The 21,581-nt window shown below is 47.1% G+C and overlaps 2 protein-coding genes across 4 annotated transcripts in view; both read right to left on the bottom strand.

Annotated features, from left to right (window-relative positions):
• LOC138593426 (protein kinase C and casein kinase II substrate protein 3-like) lies at positions 1–9,074 on the bottom strand. Of its 3 annotated transcripts, XM_069664427.1 has the most exons (11): positions 8,917–9,074; positions 8,548–8,794; positions 7,452–7,522; positions 7,206–7,362; positions 6,748–6,983; positions 4,094–4,249; positions 3,511–3,686; positions 2,190–2,310; positions 1,906–1,973; positions 1,584–1,663; positions 1–614 (listed from the first exon to the last, which is right to left on the bottom strand). In XM_069664427.1, the coding sequence occupies exons 3-11, from the start codon at positions 7,506–7,508 to the stop codon at positions 502–504; spliced, it is 1,164 nt and encodes a 387-aa protein (XP_069520528.1). In that variant the 5' UTR covers positions 7,509–7,522; positions 8,548–8,794; positions 8,917–9,074; the 3' UTR covers positions 1–501. The 3 variants fall into 3 exon arrangements, with proteins under 3 accessions (XP_069520528.1, XP_069520529.1, XP_069520527.1); XM_069664428.1 differs by lacking the exon at positions 8,548–8,794 and having other exon boundaries at positions 7,452–7,526; XM_069664426.1 differs by lacking the exon at positions 8,548–8,794.
• A 4,461-nt stretch (positions 9,075–13,535) lies between these two features.
• Positions 13,536–21,581, bottom strand: part of LOC138593289 (SH3 and multiple ankyrin repeat domains protein 1-like) — a 47,834-nt gene continuing 39,788 nt past the window's right edge. The window contains exons 21-27 of the mRNA XM_069664230.1: positions 20,984–21,010; positions 20,827–20,883; positions 20,557–20,678; positions 19,933–20,056; positions 16,681–19,855; positions 15,720–16,604; positions 13,536–15,453 (exon numbers count right to left, since the gene is read on the bottom strand). Coding sequence (XP_069520331.1) covers positions 15,402–15,453; positions 15,720–16,604; positions 16,681–19,855; positions 19,933–20,056; positions 20,557–20,678; positions 20,827–20,883; positions 20,984–21,010 — 4,442 coding nt within the window. The 3' untranslated portion in view covers positions 13,536–15,401. The remainder of the gene's footprint in view (positions 15,454–15,719; positions 16,605–16,680; positions 19,856–19,932; positions 20,057–20,556; positions 20,679–20,826; positions 20,884–20,983; positions 21,011–21,581) is intronic.

Genomic DNA, 21,581 nt, shown 5'->3' with positions numbered 1-21,581 from the left:
ACAATTACACTTTTATTTTGAAAATCCCTCAGTCAAACCTACCTCTGTGTGCTCTACATAACACTAATTAAGTAAACATTAACCTTGTGTGTACATATCATTGTAAACCTGCGCCTGGCTGAGCCTCATGAATCATTACAAGCTCTCGTCATTACAGCGACCTGATGACTCATGAAGGCAGTAAATAAATATTATCTCTTGTTTTCTGTTCTTTGGTATTAATATGCACACATGCATGCAAACACACACACACACACACATACAGCTCCTGCACAAACAGTACATTATAGTCTTTTTAAATTATTTCATATTGCAGAAGTACTCAAACCAAAAGGTTAAAACATTAAGGCCTAAAGTAACAAATTTTACATTTCAAAAATATCTGTGTAACAGTTTAACTTCAGTGTGAAAACATAAAATATAATAAGAAATGTTTTTTGTTTTTTTTAAAGATTTGAAACTGTGAGAAATAAGTTTAGGACACAGTGAGACAGCATGACATCACTCGGCGACTTCAACATAGTTTGCAGGGTAGAAGCCCTCCTTCCCTCCGCTCAGGACTCCTCGACACCAACCCTGGTCGTCCTCCTCCTCCACCTTCAGGAACACCTCACCTGGGGAAAAAAAGAGTCACGATGAGCGAAAATAAAAGTCTGTTAAATGCTACATTTTGCTTCTGTGATTCATAATAAAAAACCTGACTGAGAAAGAGAAGTGTGCCATGATATGCAGAGTAGTCCTTTTAAATTGACCTTGACTTTACTTAGAGTACTACCGACCAGTAAAGTCTTCAAACTGACCATCTGACATATAGTACATTTATAGTACAACAAGAGCAAGTAAAATCACAATAAAACGTATGCAAAAGTGCATTAAGATGTTATTACTGTTGAGGCCACTAGGGGCTTTCTAGAAGTAAAACCGCTTATCCTGTTCAAGGGGGCTGGAGCCAATCCCAGCTGTCACTGGGCGAGAGGCGGGGTTACACCCCGGACTGATCGCCTGTCAATCACAGGGCTGACACAAACATGCACGCTCACACCTACGGGTAATTTTAGAGTCACCAATTCACCTAACGAGCAGGTCTTTGGACTGTGGGAGGAAGCCGGAGTGCCTGAAGGGAACCCACGCATGCACGGGGAGAACGTGCAAACTCCACATAGAACCAGGAACCTTCTAGCTGTGAGGCACAGCGCTAACCACTGCACCTACGTGGAGTTTTTGCCTTGATTGACTGCACGCGTTGCTGTTTGCTAACCTCAGTTTTTATCTTGTCTTTATCATACTGAATAATAAATGCATCATCGTATATCTCTCTTCAAGCACATTGTGCAAGGTGTGAATAATATTAGTGTCACAAAACTTAAGTCTAGTGCTGTTGAACTGTACTGTTTGTACTTATAAAGAAAACAACAGCACCATACAGTAAGATAAAACAGTAACATTTAAAAAACGCGGAGACAACTATGACTCTGCTGTAAATGTAGATGCTGAGGCACACTCACCTTCACCAGCCTGTATGTAAATTATCTTAGACTGATTAGATCGACTATACTGTTGTCACGTCAAACTTGATGTGTCACCTGCTTTAAAGGACAGCTCATCTCCCTCCTCTCCCACGTAGTCGTACATCGCTCGCACCTTCACACCCCCAATCATCACACTGAGAGAAGAAAACATGGAGAACAGTGAGAGGGACATAAAAATGACTAGATATGAATATTTCAGCTTTATTGCTCAGGTATGTACACATAGAAGGAATTTGACTTGGGTTTAACTTTGCTGTCTATGAACACTTGAACATTAAACATGTACAAGCCTACATTCAAATTTAAATAGTATGTACAAGCCTGAGTTAAAGAAAAGTGAGTGTCTCTATTAGTGTTCAGAGGCTGGATAACTCACGGTCGGCTCTCTTTTCTTTTCTGGTCTCTCTTTTTTCTGTTCAGCTTTTTGACTGGTGGGACCCACTCCTGATGGAGAGGCACAGGTGATTAATTCACCGCAAGATCACGCAAATATGCAACCCCTTTTATACTAGTGGTCTATAAAAGTCTATAAATGGTGAAAACATTTGTCTTGTTTATGTAGGTTTAAGACAATGTGTGAGGTAGAAATCCTACTAGAAATCAGTCCCTTGTTTGTCGTAATTGTATGTATTTGTCTGCGTACTGGAGTGAATCACGCACCTGGATCTTTGGCCAGTCGGTGGGCATGCCAGGGCCGTGGTTGTTCTTCCACCACTTGGCGTCATCCTGCTCGCTGATGGACATCAGAGTGTGATGCAGCTCGCTGTACACGGCCTTCACACTGACAGAAAGAAGCACAGCTGGTTTGTCGTCATGTGAAAGGGGGGTTGTAAATTAAATGTTCATATCATGTAAGTTAAGAGTTATCATTTATCACAACATTTTATTTCTGCAACTGCAAGAAGAAAAGGTTATTTTTGGACGACGTCAATCTGCAGTCCATGAATGCACCTGAACAGAGCCTAAACAAGCTGCATACTGTATAACATTGTGTCTCATTAAACACTGTAGCTCACTCTGTTGGGACTTAGCTTGGGAACTGAAGGGTGGCCGGGGTGCATGTCCATGTGCAGCCCCCTCACTCTGACACCTCTCCATTAGTGCATGTCTACAGGGTTCTGTTTGTGCATGTGTGTGTGGCATGTTTGTACTAACAGAGTGAAGCTATTTGAATTTACCCTCTGGGATTAATAAAGTCTTCTTCTTCTTCTTTATGCTGCTGCAGACTTTCACATTAGCTAGCTTTTATATATACAAAATCAGTGAGGGCCTGCGCTCTCAAAATGTTCTACAGAAGTTTGTCCCCAGAGTTAAAACAGAACTGGGAACATTTTTTATTATTATAGGGCCTTTTATTTCTGGAATAACGTACACCAGGGATTCATTTTTATGGATCAAGACAATAGTTTAATTTCCAAACTTTTTTTAACTGAAATAATTTAGCAAATAAATACCTGTGTTGCACACTACCTGGATGTTTTGCTAGATTTAAGTGTGTGACAGTTGTATTTGTCTGTTTGCGTTGTGTGTGTTTTTTGCTGTAACATTGACTGCTCTTTGGATCACACTCCACAGATCTCTATTTAGATTCTACATAAAACGATTAAGCCTTTTATTAATCTCTATAAACAGACATCTGCATAAGTTCAGCTAATAGTCCGCTCCTGGAGGCCGTATCTCACCTCCATCTTCTTTCCTGCTTCTCAGATTACTAGTTACTGTAAACCATGCAGCACACGGAAAAGGAAGTCTTGGCAGGAAGTCTTTTATCACTAACCACTGGCTACACAATAAGTGTAAAAGTTTGCAAATGCCGGAAGGTTAAACTGCGGTCAGATGATAGCTGATGGGTTCTGAGAACTGCACGTGACGAGAGATTTTAATCTCCACAAGGCTTTACCCTGGTTAAATGAAACATATATATATGCACAACTCAGTTTGCAGGGTGCGTTTATAGTGCGTGTGACTGACAGCTGCTCACCTCTCGTTGTTGGTGACATCCAGATGTCTGTGGATGGAGAGGAAGGCCTGCTTCAGGAAGCTGATCCTCTTCCTCTCCTCCTCCTGCGACTGCTCAAAGATGGCCTCCATCTCCTCCATGTAGCGGGGGGTGTAGGACGTCACGTCCTCAAGCAGTTTCTCGTAGTTGTCTCTACACTGCAGCGGCACACGAGACAGTTTTAAGATGAAAAGTGGCCTCAGCAGGAACATCTACTTCCTTAATGGAGGACGATGTAAAATGTATGAATCATCTGGTGCTCTTTAGCGTTCCCATGCTGGTCTCCATAAACACGGAGCGGAGTAACAATAACACTTCTCCTTACAAGGGAATGCCTGGAGCAGAAATTTAAGGCTGGGTTTGTGTTTAGAGCTGATAGTTCCTCGACTGGATAAATATCTCCACATGTAGCAGGACAAACAAACTCTCCTGGAATGTAACATGTTGAGCTCTGGGGCGTGTTGTCAATAAGTGATTGGGAATTTTAATGTGCTGTGAACGAAGCCGTTATTGAACATGTGTTACTCAGAGTGAAGGAGCTCAGCGTGTTAACGTCTCTCCTCACCTTCTCCTTCTCCTCTGTCACCTTCTCTCGGGCGTCTGTGATTTTCTGCTTCTTCTCCGGACTCATCTCAGAGTTTTCGTTTGCTTGTTTCTCTTTGTCCAGGGCTGTTGCCTCCCTCTGACAGGACTTGTGATAAGACACTCGGGCCTTCTCCAGCTGTTAAATACAAACACACACACACACATATTTAATATTTACTGAAAGGAAAAGTTCGACATCATGGGAAATATGCTTATTTGCACCCTTGCTGGGGGTTAGTTGAGAAGATCTATACACTCTTAAATCTATGCGTTAAATAAAGCTGTGACCTGGAGATGCTTAACAGCTAGTCCGGCTCTCTTCCAATGTAGAAACAAACACACTTCCAGCACCTCTAAAGCTAGCTTATTAATACAGCATATCTTGTTTGTTGGTGGTGCAGTGGTTAGCGCTGTCACCTCACAGCTAGAAGGTTCCTGGTTCGAATCTCAGTTCTGACGTAGTGGATCCACGTGCATGCGTGGGTTTTCTCCAGGTACTCCAGCTTCCTCCCGCAGTCAAAGGACCTGCTCATTGGGTTAACTGGTGGCTCTAAAGTGTGTGACTGTGAGAGGTTGTCTGTCTCTACTTGTCAGCCCTGTGATTGACTGGCGGTCGTTCCCCGCCTCTCGACCTTGATGAGGATTCGTGCAAAGAAACTTGATACTTCACGTGTCCATGACCCTGAAACATGTTGTTGATTTCATCTTGCACGGCGTTACATTGAACATTCAATATTTTCAACTAAAATTTTAAAGTAACAATCTCAAACTTTTTTATTTAAACAAATGTCTGTTAAGTCACTATCTATCACTGAATGAGGTAACACAATGGTGATTGAGCCGATGGCCCACTGATTAAAGCCTTTGCATTTGCAGTATTACAGACTGGGCGTCTGTGGCGACATTGACGGAAAAAATCACAAGCGGCGCCCAGTTAGTGACGTGTTTTCCATCAGCCAGCAGTGGTTGGTCTGCCAGAGAGGGTAGGCGGAGCTAAGCGGCTGCTTTTCCGCTCTCTGCAAGTGTTGCGAGTAATCAGTAATCTACTATGGCTGAACAAACAAAGAAAAGATCGATGACTACAGATACAACTTCAACAAGACTAGGTCAAAACCTAGTATGTGGCTGACTGCATCAAAGTGCACTTTTGTGAGCAACACTGGAAGCGTGGCGTGTGCGTGAGTTTAATTCATTTTCATTCATACAGTCTTCACACTGCTGGAGTGACACGTGCTGAAAATGTAGAGAATAGGAGCCTCGTCTATTTTTTTTTACCGCGAGCGGTTCTCTGTCAAAATACATGGTGAAAATGAATTGTTATGAGTCCTATTGATCTCTGACAGAAATGTCAGAAAAGTCACAGGCATGGAGAGTAATGTAGGACAACACTTCCGGTATGCCTTTTCAAAATAAAAGCCCGATCTGGAATTCTGACTCCCCCTGTTTGTACACAATGCTTTTATTTTGAAGTGTTTCCCGGACCGTTGTTGTTGTTTTTTTTTACTTTATTTGTAACTTTTCCAGGAAGTTATTTGATCGATAAAGTCACTCACATGCTCCTTATTACGGTTCCTGTTTCATATTCTTTGAAATAAAAACGTAGTCATAAGTCTCCCGCAGGCCATAAATACACTATGTTAGTTAAAAAATAAATAGATAACATCATGACGTAACTTGGGTGCGATCTCTCCCTCTCTCCCCCTCGCTCGCTCTCCATCTCTTCGTCTCGGCTCATACGGTTGTTTTTGCTGTGTGTTACGTGAGGTCCCGTTTCTAATGTAAATAAGATCGTTTTCTGTTAGTTAGAGCTAGAACCACGACGTCTGGTTAAATCAGGACGTGTGCTCCTGTAATTACTGATTATCGTCAGTGGGTGGCGCTCAAGAGCACACAGCTGGAATGTTCGAGATTGTAGTTTAACTTTCAAAAAAGCAAAGAGAAGTCTGTAAAACTGGACTCCTCAAACTTCAAACAAGGTCAGTTATGAGTTATTACTACTGAAAATGTTTGATCCATTGAGGTTTTACATTTATATAACGCTCCCCCTTTCTTTTCCCCCGCCCGGAGAAAAGCGATTTGAAAATCCATGACGTCTTCTCAATGTAAAGCCGATGGGCACAGCAGAAACACGCAGGCGGGGCAGGCGGGAGAAACACTACGATATTAATATATTTTATTCCAGTTCTGTGTTCATTATTCTGCACCAGAACACCTTGTATGTGTAAACCTACTTGGCAATAAACAATTCTGATTCTGACCTCGCATATTCAGTAGACTGCATGTCCTGAAAGTAAACCTGGAAGCTAGAAACTTCTTGGGTGTGTATACATGGGGAGCCGTTCTGATTGGTCTGAATAAACCCATTGCTTTCAGTCTTAACGCTTGGTGTAGCTGGAGCTTCATATCTACCGTTTAGAGAGTGGCATCAATCTCCTCATCGAACTCTCGGTAAGAAAGCAAAAGAGTGTATCCTCCAAAATGTTGAACTATTACTGAAGAGCATAATGAAAAACTACTGTTGCTGTGCAGGATAATTGATTAGTCTTAGATAAACATTTAGTAAAGATTTTATGTCAAACTATGATTGCTACTTTTTGGTTAGAACCATGAGCACACACAAACACGCATAATGACCTTGACGAGCTTTTTGGACCAGGGTTTCTGCGCCCGCGAGAAACTCGCGTTGTTGCCGTGGCTCTCCCTGAACCCGCAGAAGATCTTCTTTGGGAACGTCTCCTTCTGCCAGGTCTTCACCCGCTCCCCTTCCTCTGCCACCAGTGACTGGGAGATGGAGGAGTGGAGGGCCGACAGGCGCTCGGTGGAGGAGAAGAAGCACTGCCACGCCCTCATGAGGGAGCCATAAAGCGGCCCTGAGGACGGAGAGAGAAGACAGAGTGAAGAACGACCTCGACAGGGAGCACAGAGGTGAGTCATGGAACCAATAGAGAAATAATGACCTCCATTTGTCTGCTGGAAAGCTTCAAACAAACACATGTGCAGCCATTTAAACAGAATCAGGCGGTTATTTTAACTTGATGAGAGCTGACATGATGAACAAGGCCTGGGGATACATGTTCAAGTCTCATACTCACGAGCATCCACGATGGACTTCCACTTGCTGCTCCACTGGCTGAGCTGCTGCGCGTACTGCTTCTCCACCTTCGCTCTCTCCATGAAGCAGGCCATGATGTCGTTGCAGGCCTGGTAGGACTGCTCAGTTCTGTGCACCGTGCGCACATAGTTCCCCGGCTGGAAGGAGAGAAAGATGGAGATGAAATGTAGGAGATACAGAACTGGTTTTGGAGCCGCTCGTCTTGTCTTTCTCTCCGATTCCTCACCATCCAGAAGCTCTGCCTCTTGGCGTCCTCGGGGGGCTCTTTGGGAAGGCTCGCCATGTTTGTGAAGGTGTCTGCCTCAGAAAGCGAAAGATTGTGTTAAACCGGAGAGTTGCTCGACTGGTTTCAGAGCATAACAACAAGCAGGGAAAGACAGCTTTTATTGGCGGACAGGTGACGCTGGTTATCATGCAACAGGTTGGACGTGTACGCGGTGTCATGTGCAGGGACGTTCGCCAAGTCTGAATGGGAGTTACGGCAGCTGGAGTGTGTGCTTGTGTTGCTGATCTATTAGGCAACTTAGCCGATCCAGAAGAGGTGTGATTTACACTGTACAGTACTCGGGTGCAACCGAGCCCCCTGCGTGAGTAAGGGGAGTGTCGGTGCAGTGGCAGACTGAAATTCACAGGGGTGGGGATCTGCCAGCAGGAATAGAACAGCTGCTCAGGCATTCTTCCTGTTGCCTTCCCAAAATAAACAGCAGGGAAAGGTCATCTTTCCCCCTTTGCTCTGACTAATACAAGGCCCATTAGAACCAACTGTCTCATACTCTGGCTCGATTCAGAGATCAGGACCGCAAGGGGCTGATTTACGATCTGGCACAGGAGCAGGAATGCAGCATTTAAAGGGAATAAAGTGCAAAAACAGCAGGGGAAGTAAGGCATAAGTGGCGGGTACATTAGCGGGAGAGGACAGATTGAACAAAAGACGGGACACATGCACAAACATGCAAAAGACACAGTCATATTCAGGCCTATTTGTGTCTGGGAAACAATTTGACACATTGCTGGCTGAGTAATAAGACTGTGAGTAACCACACCTCGTCACAAGACTGAGCATGACGGAGGGAGAGGAGTTTGGTTCCCTCAGCTAGCTTGTCTTATATTATCATGTCAGTTAAAGCCATTTTAAAGTCGTTTTAAGCTCCTAAAAGTGGGAAAAATGTTCTGTGCAGGGAAAGAAAAAAGCAGCTCATCCTGACATTAGATCTCAAAGAAGCTTTAACAATCTCCATCCACAAGCCAGCAAGCAGCAACAAAAAGTGGCAACAGAGCAGAGCAGAGCAGAGCAGCCATGCCTGGGAGAAACCCGCACTTACATTTCTCTCTGAATCACCAGTGATTACTCAAGTGACCACTTGTTACTGTAGTTCAAGGGCTCGCTGAGGATTTCTCTCCATTTCTGAGTCCGTCTCCCCCTCTCCCAGTGCGCCTCTCTCCCTCTCTCTCTCTCTTCCTCTAACACATGCTCCTCTCCCTCTCTCCTCTCTCACTGACCCAATTTCCCCCTGGCACTTAAAGTTACACACACACACACACACACACACACACAGGGTTGTTGTTGATCTGAAAGTGGGCGTGGGACACAAGCGTGCGCAGAGTGAAAAAACTAATCAAATCAGAGCGTTAGCGTGGTAATCACTCCTGCTAATTGGCTCCAGGGCAAACAAAAAGGGAGGCAGACTTACCTTGTTGCTCTCCTCCCACGTCTATCTCTCGCTCATACCAGGAGGAACTTCTTCTTCTTCCCTTTTCTCCTCTTTCCCCTACTTTAACTCCATCCCTCTGCTTCTTTCGCTCACCAGCTTCCTCACTTTCAGGCTTCTACCCCTCTTTTGACTTTCCCTCCGCTCTGCTATTAGAAACAAACAGCTGGAAGAATCCCCCTCCTTCTCCCCTCCCTCCCTCATCCCTCCCTCTCTCTCTCAATATGGTGCTAATGAGATGCTGAACCTTCATTTCGACCGTCCGCCGCTCACAGAACCGTGTCACAGTGGCGCAGAGTCATGTGAGCTTATTAGTGAGAGTGTGTGACAGCAGAGGGGGGGGGGTCCTGTGAACTGCAGCATTAGCCCCCGTGCCCCCTTTGTGACCTGTCATTCTGTGTGTGGTCAGGCCTAGAAAGAGAGGACAGTGTGTTATGTTCACCCACGCACTGTTTACTTGTTCTAGGCTTTAACAGCCGCGCTGAGGCCAGGTCGCTGCTGCCTCCATCTTGTTTTTGTTTCGCAGTCTTTTTGGAATTAATGCTGTTTATTATTAGTTTGCAAACTCATTTCTAACAGCTCATCCAGCGCCAGAACATCTCCAACACTCTCACCACCCACCATGCCAGAGGAAATATTTCGCACTTGTGGTTTCTGGAAGCTCAACCTGAGGATTGGTTCCTTTAGGTTTTATGATTCCTATACATGCTAGCAACGGTAACTAGAAGGTTCCTGGTTCAAATGCAGTGTAAGTGGGTTCCCTCTGGGTACTCCGGCTTCCTCCCGCAGTCCAAACACATGCTCGTTACGTTCATTGAGTGTGGGCGTGGAAGGTTATCTGTCTCTATGTGCCAGCCCTGTGATTGACTGACGATCAGTGCAGGGTGTAACCCCGCCCCTCGCCCAATGACAGCTGGGATAGGCTCCAGCCCCCCGCGACCCTGAACAGGATAAGTGGTATAGATATCCATACATCCATCCATTATCTTCCACTTCTCTGGGACCGGGTCACGGTGGCAGCAGACGTCCCTCTCCCCAGCAACATTTTCCAGCTCCATACGGGACGTATAATCCCTCCAGCGAGCTCTAGGTCTGCTCTCAGTTGGACATGCCCAGAGAAGCTCCAAAGGGAGGCGCCCAGGAGGCGTCCTAATCAGATGCCCAAACCACCTCAACCTACTCCTCTCAATGTGAAGGCGTAACGGCTCTACTCCAAGCTCCCTCCGGATCTCCGAGGGTGAGCCCAGACGTCCTGGGTGTGATATAGATAATGGATGGATGGACGTCAAGGTCGCTGAGGCAGTAGTTCGGACCATTTTTAAATTTTGCAATAAAATAACTGTTAAAATAGTTCCTCTCATGGGCACCGATTCAGCTCAGCGGATACATCAGCGGCCCATGTTCAGAGGGTACAGTCCTTGATACCATCCCACCCCTTGTCATCCCCCATTCTCTCTATCATAAAGGCCTAACTTGATGAAGGGAGGTGCCCACTTGATAACCCTGTTGATGTGCTGGCTCTCCCCGCCCATTGATCTACATGTTTGGGTTGTGGGGGCCATTGGGGGCCATGTGGTAGTATAGGTAGTATCAGCGTTGTCAATATGTGGAGCACGCATGAATGGAGCCGGGGTCTGTTGAAGGTGGCAGTGCTGTTTGGGTGGGGGTGGTCACTAAGGACCATGTGGTAGGTTATGTATAAGTATTGGGATGGTTGCAGGAACTCAATTTTTATACAGTTAATTCTCCTGCCAAGAGATCCCAACACTGTGTACATACCGTATATGACTGAGTGATGAACATGGTTTAGTATGGGTTGGGTAGATTTCTACCCAGCACTCAAAAAGGATAAAAAATGATCCTTAAAGATTTACAGCTATTATTAATTACAACTAATTATTAATAATATTATTCCATTCTTCATAAATGAATGATGTGTGGGTAAAAAAACAAACATTATAATCATGTCTACGTCACAAAGTCACCAGGTTTCACTGGGACAAATTGATGACATCATCTGTGAGGGAAAGATGTCACTTTCTCTCTCAAAAAGTCTATAAATAGCACCTGTGGTGAGCCTACAGGTTCAGGTCACCTACAACAGAGGAGAGAGGCTGACAGCTCTGAAGCTCAGAGCAGAGTCGGTTGGAGCTTCTGCTCCAGCTGCTGGAGGTCAGCCGCTCCGCAGAGACCGATTCAAGCGGGAGTTTCACTTTGGGGGAGTCCTGCGTCGAGATCTGACCTCTCTCAGTCAGAGCAGAGGCACCGACCGGCTGTCCTCTGAGTGACGGAGGAACCAGCTCTGGTAGGGAGGAGGTTTAATAGGTAGGGACTGACTCTGTCGGTGTGTTCCGCTGTTAAGGTGTGTGTCGCTGTTACATAGAAACCTTGTGTTTTTTTCATGCTAACTTAGCTCTGGCTCAGAGCTAAAACCAAGGAGGAAATTGCAGCGCAAAACATCCTGATGCGTTATTTAACTGAACCCACTGGTCTGAAAAATGTACATTCAGATTGACTTTTAGGCCTTTGTAGGGAATATGTCTTCCATTCGTGTTAATGAAGCTGCATATTCTGCATGTAGTGACATAATGGTGATGTTTTTATTAGTATAAGTGTGTGTGCTGAATTTCAAACAGCAGTGATAAGACGGACCACTCTGTCTATACCTCCTGTATATAACAACCTGATTCAACAATATTTATCTCTGCACCTTTGCGCTGTACATTGCACTTTTGTCTCATGTCTATAAGTGTTATTTAAATAACGTATATATATATATTTATATATATATATTAATACTTTGTAAATTACATTTGTATCCATAGGCCTGTAGTTTTAGTTCTTAGTGTCTTAGTGTGCGTGTTGCCTTGTCTAACCTGTCCACATACTTGGCCAATTAAACTTATTCAGAAAGTTCCTCACTGCTGCTTTAAGATAATCGACTTCCGTGTGTCACCCAAGAGTCTGTCATCACAGCATGTAATCAGTTCAACTAACAAAGAACACTAAGGGTTCAGGATGTCTTTGAGGGTACTTTCCTTCCTGGGGATTTCAGGTGACGTTGAAATAGTTCCTGCTTTTCGTGCTTTTGAGATATCGGTCTTTGAGAATTCTTCATTGACTCAGCACAATAGAAGTGAATGGGATTTTGCTTGAGGTTATCACAGCATTAAAAACATAATTTTAGCATTTCAAGGGTAACATGAGCCACAGAAGTAGGGATGCACGACATTGGATTTTTTGCCGATATCCGATGTGCCGATATTTTACAACTCATTTAGCCGATTACCGATACCAATATTTTTTTCCCGCACACCTAATTGCAGAGATCATCAACTCTCTTCTGTATTGGAATTAGCGTACAGTATAATGGTGATACTCTTATCACATTTGTTACAACGGTCGGGGTGACGGGTCTTGAGATGGTTAATCAAGTTTGTAGTGTTGAAAGACTTTGCCTTGGCTCCTCCTCGCATCACCGAAGCTGAGCAGTCATTGCAAATAGCAGTTTTGCTTTCTATTTCGGACACTTTGAAAAACTTCCACGCCACGGACATTTTGGCTTCTAACTCTCTCATGCTGCAGGTAGACACACACGTGACGTCATCAGGCTGCGCCGCACAGGTCTTCTTGGAGCCGGGGACATTGCGCCGAGGTCGGTCATTTAATCAAGTATGCAGCAGCCCATTATTTTATCAGTTAATTATATCGGCGGATATCGGCTAACACGTTCATTTTTAAGCCAATATCGGCCGATACCGATAACGTGCCGATAATATCGTGCATCCCTACACAGAATGCTAAATTCCATTTGGAGTAATCCTGGTCGCATTATCCTGGCTTTGAGAAACCTGGATATGCAACTAAAGGGTGACAAGGGCCCAGATTTCCTAAACCAGGATATGATGCGTGCTCATCAGATAACTTCACAAACCCAATCCTAACCAGGATGTTGGTGTTCATGTGAGAGCAGACAGCCCTCTCCACCACCATCGACTAAACACTACACGAAGGAGTACTTTGGGAGAATGGTGAACATCCCTCTGGTGTTTTTCTCTGTGAAAGCTTTGTTTCGTAGCACGAGAAGAAAAGAGGCCGCTTGTGGGTTCGTTCCCACAGAGAAAAACCATCCCTGACGTCTGTAATTTAGCTAACTTTAAGCAGACAGCAAGAAGAGAAATAAAAGAGGGGGCAACCTGGACAACTGGCACAAACTTTAAAAAACAAACGCGTTATGTTTACAATTTTCCACCATGAACCTTAAACCAGCCATCATGCTTGTGAACAAAGCCACATTCATCTCCTTCCAAGTCGTTTCTCATTGTTTCGCTGCCTCACAGGCGTCTTTGGGTTTGCTGCATGACTGCAGCCACCGCTTGCTTCGAATTAAACCGTCTCATCTCCTCCCTCCCTGTGAGCGCTCCTCTTGTCTCCTATTAGCTCACCGAGCCTGATGGGAAAACAATTCTGGACCTGAAAACAGTGTTGTGCTCGAGCACGGCGGGGCGGAGACGAGCCGCTGCCAAATGACTCAATTGAAAGGCGGCACGTTAAATTGGATCGTTATGTGAATCTGTCCGAGGAGAAATGAGAATCACGACAGGCCAAAGTTTATTTTAGCATTTATTTCAACACCTTAGTTGTACCTCTATCATATTGTTTATACTGTATTTTATTTAAAAGCAAAACTTTATATATATATATATGTATATATTTATATATATACCTTTTATCTCTGCATACTTACGCTCATACTGTATGTAGTCATATTCATTATGCATTTCACTAGACCTAAAAATACTCTTTTAAATCATAGTATGTAATGCTTTCTACACTACTGCTCCGTCCTGCCGCTTCTCAGTATAGTCCAACATGAAGATACAGAGTCATAACTTTCACACAGAGAGAATACACATGACCTAACGTGTGTCAGCTTCACTGGGGTCACCACACAGCCAGCAGTATAAAAAGCATTTACAGGAAAAACCCAGAAATGAAACATAAACAGAAAGCTTTAAAGAAATGTGTCCACACTATCTGGAAGACGGAGATTCTTAAAAATGTTTACATACTTAATATAATTATCTTTATTATACTATATATTTTTTTTGTTATCAGTTTTGAAATCATCATTACATGTAGATCTATAAATGATGTGTTCGCCTCACAGTTGAATTCACTGCAGGAAATGGCTAAAAAATCCAGGGTTCATGTTCACCTCCATGTAACATATACAGAGTTTACTTTACCACGCTGAAAATACCGTCTGTGAAGTGGATAAAAGTTCTCTTTGAGGGTAAATATGTGGAACACTGGGATTGTCAGCTAGTGAGAGAGAAAAAAAAACAATGTGTTCTGACTGTTATAAATGTGTTTTTGGAAAAGGCGTTATAAAGAGAAAAGGTGAAAGCATTTGGCCACCAACGCAGGCTGACAAACACTCGCGCACAAAATCAGACACGCAGACTCACAGAGGCTGAAGGCTGAGGAGGTCAGGCAGACAGAGAAGCAGTAAAAAAGCCCTTTTTGATCACTGCACCTGCTGTGTGAGAGAGAGCGGTCAACATTATGGCATCAAAGAGGACGGAAGGTATCCGTCCCTTCACCTGTGCTGTGGTCATAAACACCAATGCAGTCTGGGAGGAGGCGATGTGCAGTTTGAAACGAGCTGCAGATCCTCTCCTTTCAGTAGAATAATCAGGAAAATAATCAATTCACAACAATACTTCCTCATTATGCACGACTTCAATTCAACAGTTATAAATACCCTGACCAGTCTGAAATCAATGATTGCGATTAGCACTGAGCACAAAACAAATGGCTCTACTAATAGTGAATCCCGTCTAACATAGAACATATATCTAGTGCTCGCGAAGAACAAACATACAAAGCTAAGTGGGGAATCCTTTTGGGGAATATGGCGAATATAAAAAGAATACTATAGTCGTCCTTTCATCTCTTTCTCTCAGACTTTGGCTCCGCTACTCACCGCCTGTTGATTCTCTGACCTGCTTAAAGCTACGATACTGATGTTAGGATGCGACTGTTTCTGGCTCGGACACGACCGGCAAACATTTTCTTAGGGTTCGCCCTTTAAGCGGCAACTTTTCAACTCGTCTCTGAACTTCTCTCAGCGCCGCTAAGCAGCAGATGGTGCGAGAATCCATCTGTCAATGCGTGTGAGAAGATGAGTGTTTGTCTTTTACAGCACAAAACGGTGCGTTAATTAAATGCCTGTCCATCAAAAGTTTTAAAGTATATCTTCAGTTAAAGTGAGTCATTTTCATATGAGTCCTAACAACAGTTTCTCTACATGTTTAGAAAACATCCCCAGCCCTCAGTCCTTCCACCACGACCCGCTGACGTCCACCGTTCTTCTCTTGCACATCTTCTGTTATTGTTCGTCTTTGTCAATCTGTTTCACTCCCTTCCTTTCATCTTTGACTCACCCCTTCTCTCTCTCTCTCTCAGTCTGTGTCTCGGGGAGAAGTTGTGACATGCAAAGGAGAGGAGAGCCGCCTGGGGAGAGAGGGAGGGCAAATGAAAGAATAAGAATGGACGGAAATTAATTGAAGACGACGTCAACTTAATACGGTTACTAAGGAGAGAAAGATGGAGAGAAGATGAGAGAACTTATCAAATTATATACTTCTAATGAAAGAAGGGGATGGTTAGGCTAGAAGGAGTGAGACACTTTGACTTTCCTTCACCATCTGGTGCTTCCTTTTTTGACCTTTGACCCCCGTTGCCTCTACGTGTTCCACAGTCTATCAGTCCTCCCTCACCTGTCAGTGAGTTTCTTCAGCGCCCTCTCGATGTTCATTCGATGTCCCACGCGTGTCACTCCCAGGTCCAAGAAGTCGTCCTTGGTGAGCGAAGGCAGATGTGATCCGTCAATCTCATTGTCTATAAAACGCTCCCTGTGTTCACTCAGGTTCAGGTAAGCCAGCCAGTCGGCCACGTCGTACTTGGTCCAGTAGGGTAAAGGCTTGACAGCGAAGGGTTTGGCTGGTGGAGGTGGGGTGAGATGGGGGTAGTTTAAGCAGGAGGGGCTGGGGGGCAGGTGCATGGGGGAGGAGGCGCCAGAGAGAAAGTGAGTGGGGGAGAGAGAGCGGGAGACGAGGAGAGGGCTCTGCACTCCAGAGGGGGAGAAGAGTGGAGGAGTTGAAGCTGAGTACGCATCGCCAAGAGGGAGGCCGGGCGAGGGAGGAGTGAGGGGTCCTGGGAACTCAAAGGGGTTGCTGTAGACAGGTGTGCTGGGGAGGATGGGGAGGGAGGAGGGTCTAGGAGGGGCGGGGCTTTGCTGTTCAGTGTTATAGATAAGAGGGCTGGGAGCGCGGCGGCGGGACACTGAAGAGCGCATCTCCTTAGTGGGGCTGCACTGGAAATCAAACCTGCGCATCTTGGAGCGATGCTTCGGCGATGTCGGGTACGGGCAGTAGGTCGGGGAATGTGGAGGGTGCGAGTGAACCGGGGAGGAAGGCATCTGCGGAGACGGGGAGCGGGTCCAGTTGCGCTGAACTGGCACGTGAGGGGACGGGGAGACAGAAGGAGTGGCTGACAGGTTTGGTGTCAGGATTTGTCGATGCTGCGGGGAGGAGGTGGGTAACGGCGAGGTGGAGCGGCCGGAAGGGGGGCTGTGGAAGGCATCCGTGAAGTCCGCCGAATACCTGAGAGGCACAGAACATGAACTGTAAGCTGTAGTTAAAATATGCAGATTTTTATGTTGATATTTTGAAAACAAACCTGTGCATTGTGGGAGACTTTGGGTTGTGGCTCCAGTCGTCCATGCTCTTCATGCCTCCCATCTGCTGCAGCTTGGAGCTCAGCTCATTGATGATGCTCGCCTTCACACCTGAGAGAGGCGAGTGAAGTCTGCGGCCCTCCAACACCATAGCCTCCCTCTGCACTCCACCTAGCTCATGCTCCCCGACGTCGCTCCAGCCCACTGACCGAGTGTCCATGGGCCTCTCCAAGCAGGCAGCCAGAGCGGAGCTAAACCCGTCCTCCATTTTGGATCGACTCTGCTTGCGCTTCCTGTCGTCTGCGTACGCTCCGTCGTAAGCTCTGGCGTCTTCTGGCATGCTCTGTCTCTGCAGCTGCAGAGGAGCGGGGTTGGTGCTGTTCTGCCTCCGTAGCGCAACAGGCAGGCCCCTCCCTCCCCCCTCCTTGTAATGAGTCATCTTTGGAAACACAGGGTTTGCCATTTTGGCACTGTGCACCTCAAATGTTTGCCCACCTGAGTTCTCTCCCTCTCCTCCTCCCCCCCTCTCTCCTCGCAGCCCGCTCAGCCCCAGCATTTCTAAATGATGGTCGCTGCTGCTGTGACTGTCCAGCTCCTCAATCCCAGAATCCACCACTGCATCCTGCCAGTCTCCGCTCTTGGGTGTAATAGAGTGATGAGTGTGGTCTGCAGCTCTGCTGAGGCCAGATTTGGGCCCGGCCACGCTCATGCTGTAGTCGGAGGATGACGGGGAGGTGGTGGTGGTGGAGGCAGCCGCACTGACTGTCATGGTTGTTGTAGCATACGTCATGGTTGCAGTGAGAGCGGCTGTGCCTCGGTCCTGCGCCGGGGTGTGACCACCTACAGAGGAGTCGTTAGAGCTGCTATAATAAGGGTGAGAATGGGACATGGGTTGGGGTCGGTGTAGTGACGCGGCGGGCAAAGCTCCAGAAGAGGTGGTGTTGGTGGTGGTGGAGGAAGGGGGAAATATCTGAGGGGATGGATAAGACGGAGAGAGAGCCGACTGCGTGAGGTTGGCCACCTCGCTGTCGTAGGAGGTAAGGCTGGATGCAGCGGAGTCGCCACCCTGAGGAGACGGTTGGGGAGCGTTCGACGGCTTTGAAGACGGAAGAGGCGGAGGTGGAGGTGGAGCGACAGCAGAGTGACTCCTTTGTTGATGCTGGAGTCTTTCGTTCTTACCGTTAGCGAACTGTAACGGAGGAGGCAACGGATCCGCAAAGACAAACTCATCGTCTGCGTCTATCGAGGGAGCAGGTGGAGGAAGGACCATCAGTCCTAGACCTCCACCTGCTGCTGCTCTGGCTTCTGCCATAGCTTCATGTGTCTGTGCTGGGGCGGTAGGGACGGTGTACTGAGGGATGTAGGTGGTGTTGGGAGCGCTGTCCATCTGTAGAAAAGACGGTCTGCGCGGTGCAGGTTGAGCCGGCGGCGGAGGAGGCTGTATGGGTGGAGCAGGTCTGCTGTCATACACCTCCTTCTCCCTCTCTCTCTCTCTCGGGCTCTGTGGGTAATACTGTGTCGAGTACTGACTCGTTCTGTCCTCTGAGAAGCGAACTCTAAGACCCTCCCTCGGCCCTCCCTCCTTTTCTCTCTCCATCCTCTCCCCACCACCTCCTCCTCCGCCTCCTCCTCCTCCCAGACGTAATATCCTCGGCGACTGCGGCCGGCTCAGAGATGCAGGCGAGGTGGTGGCGGTGGGGGAGCTTAGGTGGAGAGAAACTGGAGAGGTGTAGGCTGATTGTGTAGGGGTCGCAAAGAGAGAAGGAGTCGGGGTCTGAACAGGTGTAGGGAACGCTCCGACTGTGGACAGCTGCCGACCAAAGTGTCGCTCCTCTCTGCGACTACGGCGGTCGTCTTTTAAGGCTCTTTCTCTCGCAGCGAGGGCCAAGCCGAGCGGGGACGAGGGGTCCAGAACTTTCCCTGTAAGCGGGTGGATGAAGGTGGTGGTGGCCTGCACGCCGTACATTGAGGGAGCAGATTTGGGCTGGCCGTCCTGACCGAGGACTGGGGAGGAATACTCAGGCAGGCCGAAGGCGGGGGGCATGCTGCTGGAATAGTTCACATAGTTGTCACCAGAAAACATGCCCTCGTCTATGGACTTGGAGGGCCGTAGACGAGGAGTGGGCACCTCCATTTGTGATCCCTGTAATAGCTGTGTTCTTGTCCCTAACGCTACTCCATCCCCTGCTCCTCCTCCTGCTTCTCCTTGGATGTCCTCCTCAGACGAGAGGAAGAAAGAAGCGCTCTTTCTACGCATATCTCGGAAACGTTCCCTCTCCCTGCGCGCCCCTCCTCCACCTCCTCCTCCTCCGAAGGCCGAACCAAAAGTCGAAGAGTAATCAAAGTTGTCCAAGTTCTGCTGCGAGGAAATAGACGGAGCAACAGTTGACGAAGGCAAAGTAGTGGACGTAGGCGGCTGAGGTGGCGAGGGGGTGAGCGGTGAGGGTAGACTTGTGTTGGGGCTGTCTGTGGTTGCGTCCGTTGCGGTGTGGTCTTCTGCATCCTGAGTGGGTTCAGCCTCCATGCTGCTGCCCTGGCTGCTCCGCCCGCTGCTGCTGGTGGAGGGTGCTTTGACGATGATTGTAGGGATGGGGATGGAGCTCTTCTCTTTGGCTGCACCTCCTTTCCCTCGGTGCTGCCTCAGCCCATCCTCCACTTTCGATTGCTTCATCAGAGCTCCTCGACCGCCCCTCCTGCCCGCCCCCCTGCCAGCTCCTCCACCCTGCTCCCTGCTGGGTGCGTGTGGGTGATGTTGCGCCGCTTGTTGAGCCTTAGGCTTAGCACTTGTTGGCGGAGTAGCACTGCTGTAGCCCCTCCTTAAACCTCCCATCTTTCCACCACCTCTCCTTGGAGCCTCCTGATCTCTAACAACCAGCCCATCCGATTGTCTGCGGAGGGTGGGGACCATGACCTGCTGGTTGCCACCACCAGGCCCCCCTCTGTCCCAGCCTGATTGAGTAGGATGACCAGGCTGGGAGTGGAGCTGGTAGTGGGCTTGAGATACAGGAGGAATGGGCATGGCTGGCCCTCTCCCAGGATGAGGGCCGGCAGACAAAGGCGGCTCCGGGGCAGACGTGTTAGGAGGTGGTGGGATTTCCTCCGGTCCTGGCACTGAGAGGCTGCGAGCCAGCTTCATCGCAGGTGGGTGGAGGTACTGCCTTTCCTCCTCGGTTACACCTGAGAAAAACAGACAAAGGCAGTTACAAAGAAACACATATAGTTAAGAGAAATCTTTCCATGGCGACGGAGCTTACCGATTGATTTCTGTCGCATCATGACGGCGTGCTGGCCATGCCCGGGCTGAAAATGAGCTTGGTTGTAGCCGAAACCTGGCCCGTGCTGCACCATGCTCACCGCTGCCTGCTGCTCGTAGGGTTGCTTCAGGTGACACACATTTTGAAATGAAAGGAGACGTTAAAGAGATAAGAGACACTCAGATACAATCCAACTGATGTGGCAGCTAAGCGGATATTGATTTGATATACAGTAATGCGAGACAGAAAAAGAGCAGTCGGTCCAAATATAAGTGTATCAGGCAGGAGAGCATAGATGAATGGATACAACCTGACTCACAGTTAACAAATGTTTTGGTGTGGGTGGTCCATTGTCAATCATGTTCTGTAAAGTGCTGGGAGAGCAGGAGAACACGCAGCTAAAAAAAAAGCTAAAAGACCTCGCTGCTGCCGAGATAGGGAAGCTAGCATTAGTCACTTCCATGACTAAATATGTGCTACATCCTAAAGCGTTTAAGTATCTCTGTCGGAGAACTGTTTGGTAACATTTTGCAGGTATGGGAAATTGAGTTTAAAAATCCAGCAGGACTTAAAGTTATGATAACGAACAAACCACGACCATTTCCTCCCAATTCCCAAAAGCACCTCTGTGGAGATGTTGGGAACGATACTCTTGCTCCGGTCCCTCTTGCCTCCGTGACCCCTCTGGCCCTGGTTGTCTGATGTAATAGTGTGCTGGGCAGCAGCCAAGATTTCATCCAGTTTGTCTGAAACAAAGAAGGGTAGCGCAGAAGAGAAACAGAGAGGTGATGAGAGGGAGCAGAAACATGAAAAGGAGGATTTCAGTGAGCCCCCTCAAGTGTTCAAAAAACACCCTTTTACAGTGTAACAAGAGCGCTGAGAGGGATTTCTTACTTAGTGCCATCTGATAGACCGTCCTCTTCTTATCAGGACCCTGAGAGGACTCGTATTCTGAAGGAGGAGGAGGAGGGGAAAAAAGAGCATCAAACAGGCCCGACTTTTAATTAGAGCTCAGGGGCTGATGGGGGTAATGATAAAGGCTTATATTCACCTGCTTTCTTTTTCCAAGGAGATGCAGCTGGAGCATGCATAATTGGGGGGAAACAGAAAATTAGGTGTGACTAGAGCTGCCGTGTCGTCATGTGTATTTTGTAGATGAAAGGATGGAATACATACTCGGGACACATGTGATGGTGTGAATGCTGATGTGATGAGAGGGATGAGATGGGGATGGAAATGATAATGAGAGCACACAAATCCGTGATTCTCCCACCTTTGTCCACTGAGCGCAGCATGTTCGGTTGTGGGAGAAAAAAGGAGAGCAGTTTGTGACAGAATGACGGCATCAGGGACGTATCGATTCTAAACATGCACTTGATTTATATCTTGACTCAAAAGGCTTCTCCATCAAGATAAAAACTGCAGTTGCACCTACGCTGGACAGTTTTCTTGGCTCTTTCTGCATCAACTTGGTTAATATTTAATGCTGTGTTTCCCTAAAAGTGCCAGTGCTGGACTGTAATCCTGCAGAGAAGCTGCTAACCAACCCAAAAAGCTACTTCCAATGTGACCCCCGCTGTAAAAAAAAAAGCTTTACTTATTCTTTCCAGGCCTCCCATCCTCTATATCCTTTGCCCCCTCTCTCATCT

This window comes from Semicossyphus pulcher, unplaced genomic scaffold (genome assembly GCF_022749685.1).
Source record: "Semicossyphus pulcher isolate SPU_LCO1_2020_fin unplaced genomic scaffold, fSemPul1.0.p SCAF_16, whole genome shotgun sequence".
Lineage (NCBI taxonomy): Eukaryota > Metazoa > Chordata > Actinopteri > Labriformes > Labridae > Semicossyphus > Semicossyphus pulcher.
The sequence above is the reverse complement of the archived record's forward strand: the minus strand, read 5'-3'. Positions and strand labels throughout refer to the sequence as shown.

Bases quoted from the DNA above. Each gene is read 5' to 3' on its own strand.
- LOC138593426 (XM_069664427.1), bottom strand. From the start codon at position 7,508: ATGGCGAGCCTTCCCAAAGAGCCCCCCGAGGACGCCAAGAGGCAGAGC. The intron at 1,664-1,905 runs GTGAGTTATCCA...TTCTTCTCTCAG, and splicing joins AAAAGAAAAGAGAGCCGACC to TGTGATGATTGGGGGTGTGA. The intron at 615-1,583 runs GTGACACATCAA...TTTTTTCCCCAG, and splicing joins TGAGCTGTCCTTTAAAGCAG to GTGAGGTGTTCCTGAAGGTG.